Source organism: Hippocampus zosterae, chromosome 15 (genome assembly GCF_025434085.1).
Source record: "Hippocampus zosterae strain Florida chromosome 15, ASM2543408v3, whole genome shotgun sequence".
Taxonomy (NCBI): Eukaryota; Metazoa; Chordata; class Actinopteri; order Syngnathiformes; family Syngnathidae; genus Hippocampus; species Hippocampus zosterae.
Window position 1 is genome coordinate 5,435,145 of NC_067465.1, and position 16,339 is coordinate 5,451,483.

At 47.1% G+C, this 16,339-nt stretch overlaps 2 protein-coding genes across 2 annotated transcripts; one reads left to right on the top strand and one right to left on the bottom strand.

The window, feature by feature from the left end:
• Positions 1–12: 12 nt before the first annotated feature.
• trim110 (tripartite motif containing 110) lies at positions 13–6,981 on the bottom strand. The gene is made up of 9 exons (XM_052088773.1): positions 6,706–6,981; positions 5,033–5,555; positions 4,862–4,957; positions 4,312–4,545; positions 3,992–4,014; positions 2,950–3,095; positions 2,467–2,738; positions 666–2,029; positions 13–216 (listed from the first exon to the last, which is right to left on the bottom strand). The coding sequence occupies exons 2-8, from the start codon at positions 5,519–5,521 to the stop codon at positions 1,760–1,762; spliced, it is 1,530 nt and encodes a 509-aa protein (XP_051944733.1). The 5' UTR covers positions 5,522–5,555; positions 6,706–6,981; the 3' UTR covers positions 13–216; positions 666–1,759.
• Positions 6,982–7,485: 504 nt separating this feature from the next.
• sall2 (spalt-like transcription factor 2) lies at positions 7,486–16,145 on the top strand. Its single transcript, XM_052088752.1, has 3 exons — positions 7,486–7,972; positions 10,602–14,383; positions 14,897–16,145. Exons 2-3 carry the CDS (start codon positions 10,946–10,948, stop codon positions 15,182–15,184), a joined length of 3,726 nt encoding a protein of 1,241 aa, XP_051944712.1. The 5' UTR covers positions 7,486–7,972; positions 10,602–10,945; the 3' UTR covers positions 15,185–16,145.
• Positions 16,146–16,339: the final 194 nt, after the last annotated feature.

A 16,339-nucleotide genomic window follows, 5' to 3' on the forward strand; every position in this document is an offset into this window, starting at 1 on the left:
GGGGTCAAACAATGGTGTTCCCGTCACTGTTCAGAGTTGTCCATTCCTCGTTGCGGTTCAAGTTTCTTGTGTGTCAGTTCAAAGTCCCAAATCGCCCCGTCGCCGTCTCACTCGGCCTCAGCAGAAGAATGACAATTCGACCTCTGGTCCCTTCAAGTTGACTTCCTCAGCAAAAAAAAAAGAAGAAAAAAAACTGACAAGGCAGCTGAAAAGTATCTGGGGACGGGAAGAATTTGACAAGATGAGCCCAGGATGGTTGTGAAAGATGCATAGATTTGATATAACACTAGCAGAAGGATGCAAGACTGAGGTGAGGTGGTTGGGGGTGGGGGGGGGGCAGAAAAAGAGAGGGGGTGGAGGAACAACTCCACTGAGTGACCATCTGGTCTTGTACACGTTGCTCCTTCCCACCTAATGCCGTTCGCTCAACGTGCGTTTCCTCACATGGTGCGCGCACTTTCTCACTCCGGCACTTGTTTCACGCCGCAAAGCTAAACATGGAGCACGCCTTGCGAATTTCTCTCCGAGCTCTAGCGTTAAACCAGTTGACTGTTAAAGAGGTGTTTCGAAAGTTCAGAGAGACGCTCCGCCTTTCATAATTGAGACATATTAGCAACAGATGATCAAACTTAAGTGGTGCAATGAATGCTCAAAATGGCTGTCACCTGTATCCCTTTGAGAATCTTGTATGCGACACTCCAAGCTCTGGGAAATCAGGGATAAATACATTTAGTCTTCCTCCTCGTTCCTCGCATAATTCCGCACACCAACCAGATTTGAGCCAAGGCAGATATGTGATCATCTCTCACTTTTGGTTCTCCCTCTCTACCTCGCACTGCCACCCCCACTTTACCTCCGCCTCTCTCATTCTCGATGCTACGTCCACCCACGACCACAGTGCAAATTCATAAATATCAAAGTCATTGAGCATCGAAGCCGTTTCAAGAGAAGAAACTTGAGTGGCAGAGTAAATGTAATGATGTCAATGCGTTCATTTTTATTTCTTTTTTCTTCTTCTTTGATTTACTTTATTGACAGACAGTCATACACAATGCAGGCTCTTGCCTTTTTTTTTTTTTTACCTTTTTTACCATCGGCCAACTCCAAAGGTTCGGTAATGGGTTTTAAATTCTGCAGTCATTCATTTTTACTGATGCATGTAGGGAAAAATAATGTATAAGAAATCAATGTTTGATGATGGCAACGTACGACTGAATTTGCTGATATTACTTCCAATGTGATTTTTCTTTCAATACAATGACAATAATCAATCCAATCGGGGTTTTGGAAGATTTCGTTCAATTTCAATTCTGTTCAAGAGCTGATGAGGGGAGGCTCGCAAAAAACTCTCCAGCACGTTTCCCTCCATCTTGTCATAACATCTGCACTATTTCCCAATCCGTCAGCAGGGTAACATTGCACCGTACCTTCCCACGGTCACGTCAGACTTCCATCCGTCTGTTTTCCGATTCGTTTATCCTCACAAGGGCGAGGGACACCCTCAACCGGTCGCCAGCCAATCGCAGGGCACACAGAGACACACAACCGTCCGCGCTCACATTCACACCTTGGGACAATTTAGAGTGTTCAATCTGCCTGCCATGCATGTTTTTGGAATGTGGGAGAAAACCGAAATACCCGGAGAAAACCCACGCAGACCCCGCGAAAACACGCAAACTCCTCACTGGGAGGCCGGAGCTGGAATCGAACCCGGTACCTCTGCACTGTGGTCGACGCACTAACTACCGGGCCGGCCACATCAGACTTTGACAATTGAAATATGGCTGTTGAGCTCCGATTTATAAAGTCCGAAGCCCAAGGACAGCGGTTCCGTGAAGGTGGTGCAGAAAGTGTGGACATGAGTGAGGTTGTTCGATGGTCCCACGTCAGAGAAGGTGACGGTGCCCGCACCGTAGTCCACAGTGACCGCAACTCGTTTGCCAGTCATTTTGTACGCCAGGCGCGTTTTCTTGCCGTCGTGCCAAGCGGCCAGTTTGCTGTCATGTTGCTGGGTCAAACTCCAGGAAAACTGGAGTTGAAAAAACAAACAAACAAAAAACACATTTGGTTCAACAAAAAAAAAATTGTAAAAAGTATACTATTGTTTTTTTTGATGGATGAATTCATATATAATTGAGTTCTAATTTCATGTATTCGATGGATTTTATTTACTTATAGAGAACAAGACCAGAATTTAGGAATCTATTAGCAAATTGTGAATATTCCAGAAACTGCTACACAGCGGAACCTCTGGACTGGAAAGCTTCAATGTCCAACTCCAAATGTCAACAAAAATCCTGAACTCAAATGCACAGCGGCCGAGACAGGTCGGAGGTGTGTTCAAAATGAAAACGAATGCAAAGCAACAATGGAACGTAACGCTGACTTCTTTCCGCGCTTTCTTGACAAGTGCCGAAGCAATAACGTGACTCCGATTCCTCCGCATCCGATGCAAAACGCACGTACCTCGTTGTTACCAAAGGCATTTCTTTCCTTCCCCTTCCTTCCGATATTCCTGTAGCAGATAGCGATATCCCAGAATCCTTCGGCTTCGAGCTCCCAGTAATGTGTCCCGGCCGAGAAACTCTGAACTGTGAGGACCTGCGGCCAGTGGTCGAAGCGTTCCGGGTGAGCTGCGCAGGGCAGACGTGTTTTGACCCTGGTGACCGATCGCAGGTCATCGGAGATGCTCAGAAGAGGATGAGATGTGTTGGTGTCCAGAGTCAGATGACTTGTCACTGCGGTCAGGAGGAGAAAAACGGTTTACCTTTGGCTCTCGGCCAATACTGTTAACTGCGTTTGTTTGTTTTGTTTTTCGTGGCCTTCCTCCCACATTCCAAAACCGTGCTACATGTTAGGCTCGTTGAAATCATCGATATGCATACTTGCACATGTTTGTTTGTTGTTTTTTTTTACGCCCAAGAACAATATTGCGGCGCATTTACTCACGGAGCTCCCTCTTGAGCTCGCTGAGGCAGCGGAAGGTGGCGGTGATAAACTCTCGATACTTGCCCTCCATCTCCTCCAAAATGTGCTTCCTGTCCAAGCAGACAGGTTCTGGTGTGAAAAGGGGACTGCTAAGGTCAGCGAGTAACCTACAAAGCAAGAACACACACGTCTCATTGGAAGGACATAAGACACCTGGACTGGTATTACATTATCAATGCTGTTCTGTAGTTTTTTTTTTTTTTGGGGGGGGGGGGGGTTGAATTGCTGAATGTTGGATCAAAACACAGCATCGGTATCTTTGCAAAGACCTTTTTTTAAAAAATAATATCGAATTGGCCCGAATATAAGACGGTATTTTTTGCATTGAAATAATACTGAAAAAGTGGGGGTCGTCTTATATTCGGGGTCTAGACATTATACCCATTCACGAAGCTAGATGGCGCCAGATATCATTGAAGCGAATGCTGAACTTGACCACCCAGGCCAAAGTGAACCCCTGTCACGAAGAATACAAATAAAAATAGCGGTAGCACGAAGAAGAGAGATTAAAAAAATAGTGGTAAGAAAGAAAAGAGAAGAAAATAATAGAAGATATTACAGAAAATGGAGAAACGTAGCGATAATCTGGAGAAAAGTGGGTCGAAGGTCGGCCAGGTTAACCGGCAGCTGAAGTTATGATGTAATTTACATTTCAAAATCCAGAAGCCATTCATTTACGAATGTGATTGCACCTTAGTTTACATATTTAAATGTTCAAATATCAAGTTTTGAATGAGGCAAAATAACATGCTTTTTCTCTCAAATATATTATTATAATCATTTGTTTCAGATGCACTGTAATTATTTTGTGTATGAAAATTAATTTGGTGTTCAAAAAGTCTTTTTTTCAAACATGAGTCTTGAAAAAGAGGGGGTCGTCTTATAATCAGGGCCGTCTTATATTCGGGCCAATACGGTAGCATGTTGGATCTCTAATCTTGTGGTTGTTACGAGTACATACAAAGAAAAGAAGACCCGAGACACTTTGGTGCCATTGACTTACTTTGTGTCGTCAGACTGAAAAGCCTGCGGAAAGTGGAATACACACAATCAAAGTAACACTGCGATTAGTACTGTGGCCAAGCGGGACATTTCGACACAACTGACAGCATTCGAACGATATTTTGCACATCATGCCACTGGGGAAATATTTGACTGCGTGAGTAGGATCGTTTGTAGCACCGTGCATTCTTACGTTAATCGGGCAAAACCTCTTTTTGCTGTCTACTTGTTTAATTGTATTTATTCAAAGAGGAGAAAACAAAGTTCCACCATTTTGAAAACTGCAACACGGACGTCTTACGATTGCGATTGTGATCTTACCCAGATGAGCACGAAGGGGTCGGTTTCTGCGAGCAGCGAGGTCAAGTAGTGCTGGATGCTCATCGTCTGGCTCACGTCCTCTCTCACTTTGGAACAGTCTTCGTGCACACGCTCGATGATGTGCTGTCTGTCCTTCTTGGTGAGCTCCATGAGCCCCGCCACCAGTTTCTCCACTTGGACCTGCAGCTCCGAGCCCAGGCGCTCCACTTGGGTATTTTCCTCCATCAGACAGTCCTAGTTAAGAACGTGGATCTGAACTTTTACGTCAAGAATGACGATGACATCGGAGCAATCTGACTTGGTGCAAAGTGTGCGGTCAGAACCTCAATTAAATTGTCATATTATTTTACAAAGAAAACAAAGAATTATCTTTTTACTTGATGAAAGGTGAGAGGACGTAAGTGGCCCTTCTAGTCCAAAATTTAACATTATAGTCTTGAAATTGTGCAAAGCCCACCTCCAAGTTGGGTGGCTTTCAGTCTGATCTGTAATCGTCATTTTTTTGTCACCGATGCACTCCAACTCGGGTCGTTGTGTCATTATGACTCACCGCAACGGTGGAATCAACGTTGGCATACTCTTGGAGGATTTGCTCTCCATTCTTGACTTTCTCCTCGGACTTTCCGAGCAGCGTCTGGAGAATCACCTAAGAAAAAAAAAAAAAAGACGCATTTGAGCGACATGATTTCCGAAGCAAAGTGGTAACGCCAACAAAACCAACCTTCAGATCCTCTTCCACCTGTCTCAGGCCCTTGATGTTATGCTGGACGTGGCCCCCCTCCAGCAGACAGTCGCAGCACACGTAAACTCTCTCGTCTGCGCAGTAGTAGCGCAATAGCTCCATGTGCGCGGGACACTTTCGCTGAGACAGTTGTCCCAGCGGATTCACCAACAAGTGGGTGCTAAACGCGGGTCTTTCCAGGTGGTGCCGGAGGTGGTCCGCACATAGGGACACTTCGCATCGCAGGCACGTTTTGACAGCCAAGTGCACCAGCCCTTCGTCCGCTTCCGGGGAGCAGCAGTCGCACAGCACTTCGCCGTGCTCCTCCACGCACTGAGGGCAGGTGAAATGACCTTTGCCCTCACCGTGGCTGGTCCAGGCCTCGTGGACGCAGGCAGGACAGAAGCTGTGACCGCAGGGGAGCGGGTGGCACTGGCTGAAGTTATCTTTGCAGACAGAGCAGGTCAACTCTTCCGTGGCGGACGCCATTGGTGAGGGATGCTTGTCGAGTTCCTAAAGTGAACTAAGTTGGTTCAAAAAGTTCAATACAAAGTGGCCAGAAAATGATTTCCTCGTAATTCTCGTAAACATGATCAGAAATCTGTGGGTGTGCCCTTTTCTTCCGGACGCCTTTTGCCATGCGTCCTTATCCACTTCGTTCTACTTCAAGATTTGTAATACTTGAAACTCAAAACTCACTTTTATTCTTTGGCGTTCGATTCAGCATGACTTAGATTTGTTCTTGATTTTACTGTTTGGTGCTTTCTACCGCCTTTTATTACCCATTTTTCTTACTGTTTATTGTGCATGTTAAATCGCTCCATGTACAGCACTTTGTATGCAGCGATGGCTGTTTGAAAGTGCTCGAGAAATACTCTTGACTTGACTTGAAACGTTATGAATGAAGGTAAATATTAGAAAGTGGAGACAGCCATGAGATAACATCAAATTAGCCTGCCCCAGATATTTTCATAACTACTACTTTCATATTTCTTTTATATATGAATAAAAACATCATTGAACATCGTATTTAAGCCTCCTTCTGTCCATAAAACAAAACCTAGTGATGTCTCGACACCAATCCGTCTTTTGTTTCGCTTCATTAGATGCAAAGATTCCAATCGGGATCTCAGCCGTGATTGACTTTTTCCTCTCTGTTTTCGTACAGGACCATCTTTGACGAAAGTACAGCGCAGAAAGCACCAATGTCAGTTTTCAAATGTAAAAGTTAAAAAAAAATCATTTCATGACTTGACACCGATGCCGAGAGCTCACGTGGCCATTCATAAGCCAGAGTTGAGCTGGCTTTTCGCTGCAACGGTGAACTCCGAGAATCATTTTTCAACAACGTGCTATAACTACCAAGGAAAATACTTCACTAAACCTCTGCCCTGAAACACAAAATTCAGTCAAGTATGGGAAGAAAGGGCATCGTCGGCATGCATTTTATAAAACAAGGGTTGAAACACTGACAGACAGACTCTTAAGTGGTTGACTGCAACGGAGGGATCAAGAGATCATCCTTGACAGCTTGGAGACCCGATTTACTGTCAGCTGTTGCATGCCCAACCGCAAACACAATCAGTCACACGTTATACCAACGGCAGTTGATAAAACGTGCAAGTATGTGGAAACATTTTTTAAAAAGACATCGGAAACGGAGAGGTTCTCACCTGTAGGTGTGTCGGTGTTTGCAGTGGGTGGCCATCCATCTGCTCCAGGTGCGAACTACGCTGACCCCGTGGCTAATCCCGACGGATTCACCCCGACCTCCTTTCGTGTCTCGTTTCACCACTGCCCTGGGTTCCCTGCGGTCACGTGACAGCGAGATGGGAGGAGGCCCCGAAACGGTTCAGAAAGTATAATGTTGATTTGTACCGTTTTACAAAGTATACAGTGCTCACAAAAGGTTGTTGGGCTTTTGGGTGAAAATGCCAAGGCCCTTTGTTGGAAAAACTGAAACGCTGAACAGTTGTAAATGTGCATTCAAAGGTTTGGGGAAGGTCAAATGACTTCGCAAGTTTACTGGGTAAGGGTTGTCATAAATGTCTTTTCGTTCCAGCCAATGGTCTCACACTTTTTCAGTTGTATGTAGTTAGAGGCAGCTCCAGCAACCTCTCGTCAAAACCGAATTTATTTAAATCGTTGTTTTTGAGCGACATCTAGCGGCATTTTAGGTCCAAGAGACATCCCCCCCCCCCTCCAACCCCCTTTTAGTCCTACTGAGTTCACGCATCACACTTGTTTCCTCTTTATGCGTACACAAACGCAGAACGGATTCGTGAATCTAAATATTTTGAAACAGGTAACAAGTCTAAGAAGAAATATAAATATATAATATAATATAAATACTGTATTATACTTTCAAACACGTTTACGCGATGATTTGGAATCTCAACCCAGTCCGAATCTTTTCCAAGTGACCTGTTCACTCCATTTTTTTGAAGGGCGCGTGCACGTGCGCTTGCCCGTGAGACGCACTCTGAGAGCCAATAAGGAGGTAACCGCGGTCACTGTTTCTCAGAGGACCGTCTGGCGTTGAGGGTCATTAATTATAACGGACAGACAGACAGACAGACAGACAGTCAGACAGACAAGCCGGTACCGCAGAGAGCGCAGACAGGCTGCGAGACGTACAAAGACAAACAAGAAAACAAGCCCCCCCCCCCCTCTTTATCGAGTCCATCCGCACCGCCCATGTGTCACCGCAGCACACTCAGGAATGACTGTTTATTTGTCAGTAAATAAAGAAAAGCGATTAGTGAGGGAGATAAATAATTGAGGGGGAAATGCGGCTGTCCTAGTGCGCATCCCCATGTGGTGAATAGGGAAATAGTGCGCCAGTGTCCCGCCTGAGAGGAGGCGCCGATCATCCGAGCTCCGGAGTCTCTTCTCCATTTTTTTTATTATTCCGCAACCAAAATCATCCTTTCAAACGTGGTAAGTTATTTTTTTGCATCGCGAACAAAAAGATGCGTCGGCTGCTGTGGCCTATATGGTGAGGGGGTTGGGGTGTACATCCGGGATCTTTTTTTTTCCTCCCCCGGTCATAATATTTTATGAATCATAACTTGTTATGATGTGGGGGCGCGCGCGCGGCGTGCAACAAGTGCTCGTACAGTAGCGGGAGCGCGCATTTCGCCGCCATACATATTTTGTGTGCGTGTCGACGACGGACGTTGCACGCCCGCTGCCGTGCCGTCGTGGGGTCGGCGAGACGGCACGACGGGATGTCGCTGGCATCGTGGACGGACGGACTCGTTGTTTCTTTTTTAACAAATTGCGCAACGGTTTATGTCCTGCGGTACTTAAATTATCGGCTGGTGTGGCTCGGCGCGATCACGTAGCCTGGATCGGAGAGATGAGCTCGGCGGCTTTGACTTGGTCGGAATAAAAATAAAAAAAATACATCGGGGTTCCATTCGTAAAAGCCGTGTTCATTGTGACCTTGTTTGCGAATAACTCGACTCCTCGTCATGCGGGTTTTCTTTCTTCCGCCTGTGTACCTCTGTCCACGTGTTAAACATGTCGGCGTGAGGGTGAAAGGGGAGCATTGTGCCTCCACTCGCTGGCATCATGTGCCGGAGGAGGAGGCGATGCTCATTCAGCTGTGCTCTCTCTCTCAACGCCATTGTTGCAAATTCCACCTCGTTTCAAGCGCCTTGTTTCCCAGGTTCTCCCTTGGAAAACGATTGCGCCGAATCGTGACAATCGCCACACTCTTTTCGATCGGCGTCCCCAAAGACCTTTGTTACAATTGCACTGGCATGAACGAACAATTTATTCGCGCCCACCTGAGCAAGTGGTTCTCTTAGGTCAAACTAAACTCGCACTGAAAATCCAGGCTCGGTTTATGTGCGTCCATTTTAAACACGCATTTTGATTTATTTATTTTTTTTGTCGTCTGGATCATCCACGAGTATAATTTACTCAAGAGAGGGCAATGAGAGTCTCGGCTCACCTTTTGAATGCCAAGTAGAAAATGAACAAGCAAGATGTGTGTGCATGTGTGTGTGTGTGTGTGTGTGAAAGGATTCTCAGCTGGGTGAAACAACAATAAGATGGATAGATAGGTACATTTGCTAACCACTTCTCCTGATGAGGGAAGGACTAGGTCATGTTTTCTATAACTGTGTGTGTGTTGATATATATATATATATATATATATATATATATATATATATATATATATATATCAACATATATATATATATATCACCTTTTGCCAGGTGATTATATATATATATATATATATATATATATATATATATATATATATATATATATATATATATTATATATATGGCGGCCCGGTAGTCCAGCGGTTAGCACGTCGGCTTCACAGTGCAGAGGTACCGGGTTCGATTCCAGCTCCGGCCTCCCTGTGTGGAGTTTGCATGTTCTCCCCGGGCCTGCGTGGGTTTTCTCCGGGTGCTCCGGTTTCCTCCCACATTCCAAAAACATGCATGGCAGGCTGATTGGCCGCTCTAAATTGTCCCTAGGTGTGAATGTGAGCGTGGATGGTTGTTCGTCTCTGTGTGCCCTGCGATTGGCTGGCAACCGATTCAGGGTGTCCCCAGCCTACTGCCCGAAGACAGCTGGGATAGGCTCCAGCACCCCCCGCGATCCTAGTGAGGAGCAAGCGGCTCGGAAGATGAATGAATGAATGAATATATATTAGGACAAGCTAATTCATATTTACTCACCACCATCTCTGCTGGTTGCCGCATGTTAATGTGCTATAATAATGCAAACAATTCCACACTTAAGGAAGACTGACGATAAAAACTATCCCTTACATCAGGGCGGTCAAATAGTTCCGGGTTCACCCAGGTGGGGCCATGATTATGTTAAAACCAAATAAATGTTTTAAATCGTCTCATCATATTATTACATACGCACAATAGCTTGATGGATTTGGGGGAATCAGAAGTTGAGGATAATGTTTTGTTGAATTATTGTTGAAGCGAATGCAAAAAGGAATGCGAGAATCTTTTTAACCAATGTGTTATGTGAGCTTAAAATTGTCTTTTCAGATTATGGTGGTGTTGGAACTACATTCCTATCAAAGCTCCTTAATTTTTTTTTTTTGTGCTCAAAAATAAGGGACACTGAAGCACAAACATGCTCATGAAGAAGTGCGTGTAGAATTTTTTTTGGGTGCAGCAACACAAGTGCTCCACTTGCATGCAAAGTGCTTTTTGCATCAACAGTCGACTTCTGTGGTCGTGTGTCTTCACATCTGCCTCTTGAGTCTTTTTGGGCGATGTAAGATTCCTGTTAGTGTGTGAGTCATTTGTCCGCAGGGAAGTTGTTGTTTTCTTTGCATGCCAACTCCTCTTTTTAGGCCTTTCTGCTCGTCCTTAAACTACATCAGGAATGCGACTGTAGTCTGTAGGGTAGTGGAACAAAACATTTGACAAAAAAATACGGCGGCCCAACGACCCCTTTGAACTTACAAGGCATACAGCAAAGACAGCTTGTGTGTGTGTGTAAGTGTGTTTATGTGTGTGTGTTTTCTAAGATTGTAAACTGTGCAAAGTCTGACATCTTGTTTTACTTTTGCCAGGTGACTCTTTGGCAGCAAAGTCATTTCCATTCCACCCAGATCCTCCCTATTGCTCGTCGTCTTTTCTTCTCTCAAGGCACCCAGCAGGTGGTTCACATTCCCACTCCCCTCCCAAGAAGGCCTCCCGGATCGACTCTCTCGACGGACAGGAACCAGAATATTCATTCTCCTCAAACCGGTCCGTCTAGCAGGCCCTCAAATACCACCCGTCCCCCCCGCGCGCTTGACTTCGCATACTTAGACCCGTCTTCTTCAAATCGACACCCACCCGCCCCCGGACTCGTGGCTTGTAAACCCAAATCTTCTGCAAGTGGTCTCTGAGAACCTGTCAGGGGGGCGTCCCCATGGCCTCTCCCAAATTGGGCTTGTCTGCCACGACCACGTCCTCATCCACATCATCCTCTGCCTCCATGTGCCCTCCACAACCCGGAAGCCCCAGCCGTGTGCCCGAGGGTCCCCCGAGTCCCGTTACTCCCACACCGAGTCCAGGAGCGGCGTCCGCCTCGGCTGCGCCAACGCGTGCCCAGTTGAGTCTGGCGCTGATATTGGAGGAGCTTCGGGTGCTTCAGCAGAGGCAGATCAACCAGATGCAAATAACAGAGGAGATCTGCAGACAGGTACTCCGTTTGGGCGGGGCGTCTTACTCGATAGACGCGCCAACTCAACATCTTCTCCCATCCTTACCTCAACTGTGTCTGGAAGATAAAAGGGCCAGCAGCCCAACGACCCAAACCACCGCTACCCAGCCTTCCACAACCGTCGCTCCTCTCCTGGCGTGTTTTTCGACCTTGCTTCCCTCTCAGGTGGCCAACAAAACGTCCAAATCAAACAATGCCTTGTCTCAAATCCTGCAAACATGCAAGCCCCAGATGGAAAGCGCGGGCGCCGGTCCGGGGGACAATAGTTACCTGAGAGCGAGCACGCAATCTTCGGAGCAATCCGCATCTTCGACCGCCGCCATGACTTCCTCCGCCTATCCACTCGCTTTATCCTTGGCTCTACCGAACCGCTATTTCAACGAGAAATCCCCAAACGACATCTCAACGAGTGAGCACTGCGGCAAGTCCTACCTAAATGCGTCCCTCTCGTCGGTATCCCCAAATGCCCAATATGCTTTGCAATCTCTCTCCGGAGCAGCGAATCCTTCATCGACCTCTTCCGCTAGCGGCGCGGGCCGGCTCCAGCACGCTTGCCGTTTTTGTGGCAAGATCTTTAGTGGGGACTCGGCCCTGCAGATACATCTGCGTTCGCATACCGGGGAGCGGCCCTATCAGTGTCCCGTGTGCCTCAGTCGCTTCACCACCAGGGGAAACCTCAAAGTGCATTTCTTACGCCACCGCGAGCAAAACCCGGAGCTCTCGCTTTCACTCCTTCCGCCGTCTTTGTTTGGCGTAGCTTTGCGGTCCGCCGACATGAGTCAGACGAGTAGCGTCGGTTGCGGCAATGGCGCTTTGAAGATGTCGGAGAAGAAGCCGAAAAACAGGCCCGACGAGGACGTATGTGGCAATGACATGGAGGTCAGCGGTGCCAATACCGGGTTCCCATTAGGGTCATCGGGGGGGTCCGCCCCTTGCACGCTCCCCCTGCCCCCGAGTGTGGATCTCGCCTTGATTTCGCATTCCTTGCTTCAACTTAATAGGGCGGCAGCTGTAGCAGCCGCAGTCTCCATTGCCTCCGGCTCATCTTACTCATCCCCTGCCACCTCCTCAGCCCCGTCATCTTCACTAGCCACCTCCTTACTCTCAAATCCGACGTCATCTTCACCGTCCGCCATTCCAGGCTTGCCCAAGGGTTCAAAGCACTCAAATAACGCCGATGAAAACACCCCCCCTCGAGCTCCCATGCTTTCTCCCGCCACTTACTCCCAACTGGCCCACCTGCCTAAGCTTCTTTTCCCATCCGGTTCCTCCAGCTCTACCTCAAGTGTCACACACTCCACCCTGCACCCAGCTTTGGGCTTGCTCTGCAACCCGTTACCCTCGAATCCGGGCTCCCACCAACCGGTTCCTTCCAGTTTTCCGCAAATCACTTTCCCTTTCGCTCCATTTCATAAACCCGCGGCCAGTGGACCGTCCTCCATAGCTGTCTCGATCCCGACATCGGAAACTTCCAAGTTGCAGAGGCTGGTGGAGAAGCTGGAAAAGACACCTCCGTTGACCTCTCCGTGGACTTCTTCTTCCTCTATTTCCACCTCCATGATGGAGGTGCAGTCAAGCAATACCGCCGCCTCTCTCGCAGGGTTGACGAACAGTAACTGCACAAATAGCGGCACTTCCACCACCTACATGGTGGCGGCTCCACCCTCCTCGACCCCGGTTTCCGCATCCGTTTCAAACTTCACCCGGCAGATGGTGGCTGCCCTCGGCATGGGTGTCACAAATGCAAACGCCATCGCAGGAGGGCTGCTGCCGGCACTGAGCATGACGGGCGCGGCCGACAATTTGGCAAGCAATCAATGCGGCGTGTGTCTTCGGGTTCTGAGCTGCCCCAGGGCGCTGCGCCTCCACCAAGCCACGCACCTTGGAGAACGCCCTTTCCCGTGCAAGTCGTGCGGAAGATCCTTCTCAACCAAAGGCAGCCTCCGCTCACATCTGGCAACCCATCATGCTCGGCCCCCCAACGCTCGCGTCCACAACTCTTGCCCACTTTGCCAACGCAAATTCACCAACGCCCTCGTTCTTCAACACCACATCCGTATGCATCTTGGCGGTCAACTGCCTGCGGTAGGCGCTGACGATTCTACCTGCGAGATGACGGCTCAATCCAACGCTGAGACTTTGCCGCGACCAGAATCCGACACCGCCGAACAAAACAATGACTCCAGTAAAACCTCTCAACCGGGCGACTCAACGAGCCCATCTCCAAGTTCGCAATTTCAAAACGTAGAAACTCACTCGTGTCCGATTTCTGACAGTAAACTTGTACCACACACCGCACCTGCTACATCCGTGTCCTCCAGCCCAGACCTCAACCCCCCCACTGATCTTAGCCCCGACCCCTTCATGAATACTACAACACGAACTCCACCAGCGACCACGGATGACCCTCCTTTCCTCTGTGCAAGCGCCCAACCGCCAATCACCCGACAAAAAACCAAATTGGATGACTTTTCCCCGGTTGACAAAGACGACCGAATTGAGCAAGCCGCCAGGGACCCCTTCTCCAAATCTCTTTCACCCGTTGCCCAAACCACCGCATCACGCGATGTCATGGCCGTTGACTGCGCCGAAACATCCTCATTTTCTGATGCGGCCGTTATCCCCAGATCAAATCCGCAGGATCTACAAAGCACACCTGCTAATTGTGCCCCCTTTGCTTATAACTGTCCAAGTACAATTTCTTCTTCAACGCAGAACCAAGAGCTTCTCACCTCTGTCGACACTCCAGCCCCGGATTCAGGCTTGGCCTCCACCGGGGTCCACTCGCCTGAACCTAGGGAAGAAGACGGAGATCAGTTTTGTACGCCGGCAAAAATGCCCGAGGAGCACCCCAAAATGATGTCAGCCTCGGAAAGCGCAAACGGTAGTCAAGGAAATGATGTAAATAAGCCTCCCACTTTCGCAAGGGAGGCAAGTCAGAATTTTGATTTCGATTTATACGAGAGAGACACCCCAATAGATGGTGCGAAGAAGATGATCGGATCCATCCCGAGTGAAGCAGCGGAGGTTTGCGTTCCTCTCAGCCTCGCCCCAACTCTCCCGTCTCCGATAGCTCGCCCCGAGAAGAAGACCTACTGCTGTGCCGAATGTGGAAAAGCATACGCTAGTCGCAGCGGACTAAAGGTAGGAAAACGCTTTTCAGAGCATCGACACGGTATGGCGAATGATTCGATCAACACGTATGGGCGCCGAGCCAAAAGAAGAAATTGAAAGAGTGACATCCGTGCAAATATAAGGATTACTTCAGTTACATTTCCATTAACATGAAAGTCGGTAAGCGCATACTCTCGCAAACTATCGATTGTACTGTACGTTGTTATGTCTGTAATGTCAATTCCATTTTTTTTGTACTGTGGCATCTTGGCTGGCGGTTTGGCTCCAGCTCGCTCTTATGAGGACAAGCGGTGCAGAACATGAATGGATAGATGATGAGTTATCATTGTAATTGCTGTAATACCTCCATGGGAGGCGTGCAGAGTGCATTTTGATCACCCCTTCAAGATCCCCCTAAAATGGTTGCGTGCCCACTAAATTGGAAAGAATCCCATTTGATTTCCTGTTTCATGATTGCAGTCCAGTCCATGTTTTTTTTTTTAAAGTGAGGCTGATGCTATCGTTTTATTTTTTTATGCACAGGGGCACATGAAGCACCATGGTGTCGTAACCAAAGCGACGCGCCCTTTAGCCCGAAGTAGTCGATCATGTGCTGACAAAGCTCAGTCTTCGACATCAATAGGTTCCTTGACCATTCCGGCCTCCACAAGTGCTGCGGGTTTCTGGAACCAGTACCAAGCTTTCCTCAACGCCAGTCCTGGGTCAACTGATGATACCGCTCCTGCCAGCCAGGAAACGAACGAGTCTGCAAAATCTCCTTTACAGACGGAGCTGGAAAAAGACGCTCCCAATGAAGCGGTAGATGAATGAGCTCGACTCCCTTTGAATGACCGAATACCGCTTCCTTACTGCATTTCATGTAGCCTGTCAATTTGATAGTCACAGTCATGTTTGTATGTGAAAGTTGTGAGTCGGTGGGTTTGGTCTTCTTGCGAAAAACAGACTTACTTATATGTCCCACAAGTCCAATTATTCAAGTAAATCTGTTGTCAGTAATTGCCGTGACAAGACTTGTTAACTAAGCGTGTTTCAATGTTGTACGTCAAATCTGGTTCCGCTTTCTACTCGCCACTGAAAGGTAACGTCTACCTCAGGTATGGTATTAAAATCTGACCTATGACCAAGAGGCTCAAGCAAAAGAGACTTCCTTCAGAAAGAGCGTCACTTTGCAATAACAAACCGAACCAACAATATCCATGCATCTCTGTGTGGTATATTATGTCAATTGTCTCCGATGTTCTGATTCATACACGGTACAAGAATGCATTGTGATGTAACCCGAAGCACATCTGCGGCGTCTGTGAATCTACTGAGGACATGAACAATATGAATGTTGTTTGGTGCAAAAGTAACCTGTGGCACAAGCTAATAAGAGGATAAACGTTTATGTTTGTTGTAAACCCTGCACTCATTATCTCTGTATTAAAAAGAAAAAAATAGATGGGAACAGAAGGAAAAAGAACAATGTTTATTTTTGATGATCTCACACTTGAATACACATATTGATTAAGTTCAATCCATCGCCGTGAAAAACCATCGTTGTGTAAAACCTAAACAAAGACATAATATAATGATACACAAACTATTTTCATTTTGTGGGTTATGAAGAGAAAATATTTTGTGTGCAGTTTTTTGTGGCAAGTTATTAAACGAGTATTGTATATTAGTAATAATTAAATGTATTTTTTCATGATTACTTTTGGATTTAAGTACATTTCATAGGCAGTTATGTGTACTTCTAGGTAAAAGAGTTCAATCATATTTTTACATAAAACACTATGTATAAAACGCGAGTACTTTTACAACGTATTTTCTTAATGTAAAGGAATTCATTGTTGTGGTTTTATGTGTTTTTAAGCGGTGAAGATTTTCCCGTAAAAAGTTCAAATTGCAGTTTTACAAGACTGGTTGTCGGGGCGGCACTCTAGCACAATGCGAGCGTTAGATGGCGCAAATGTTCCCTTT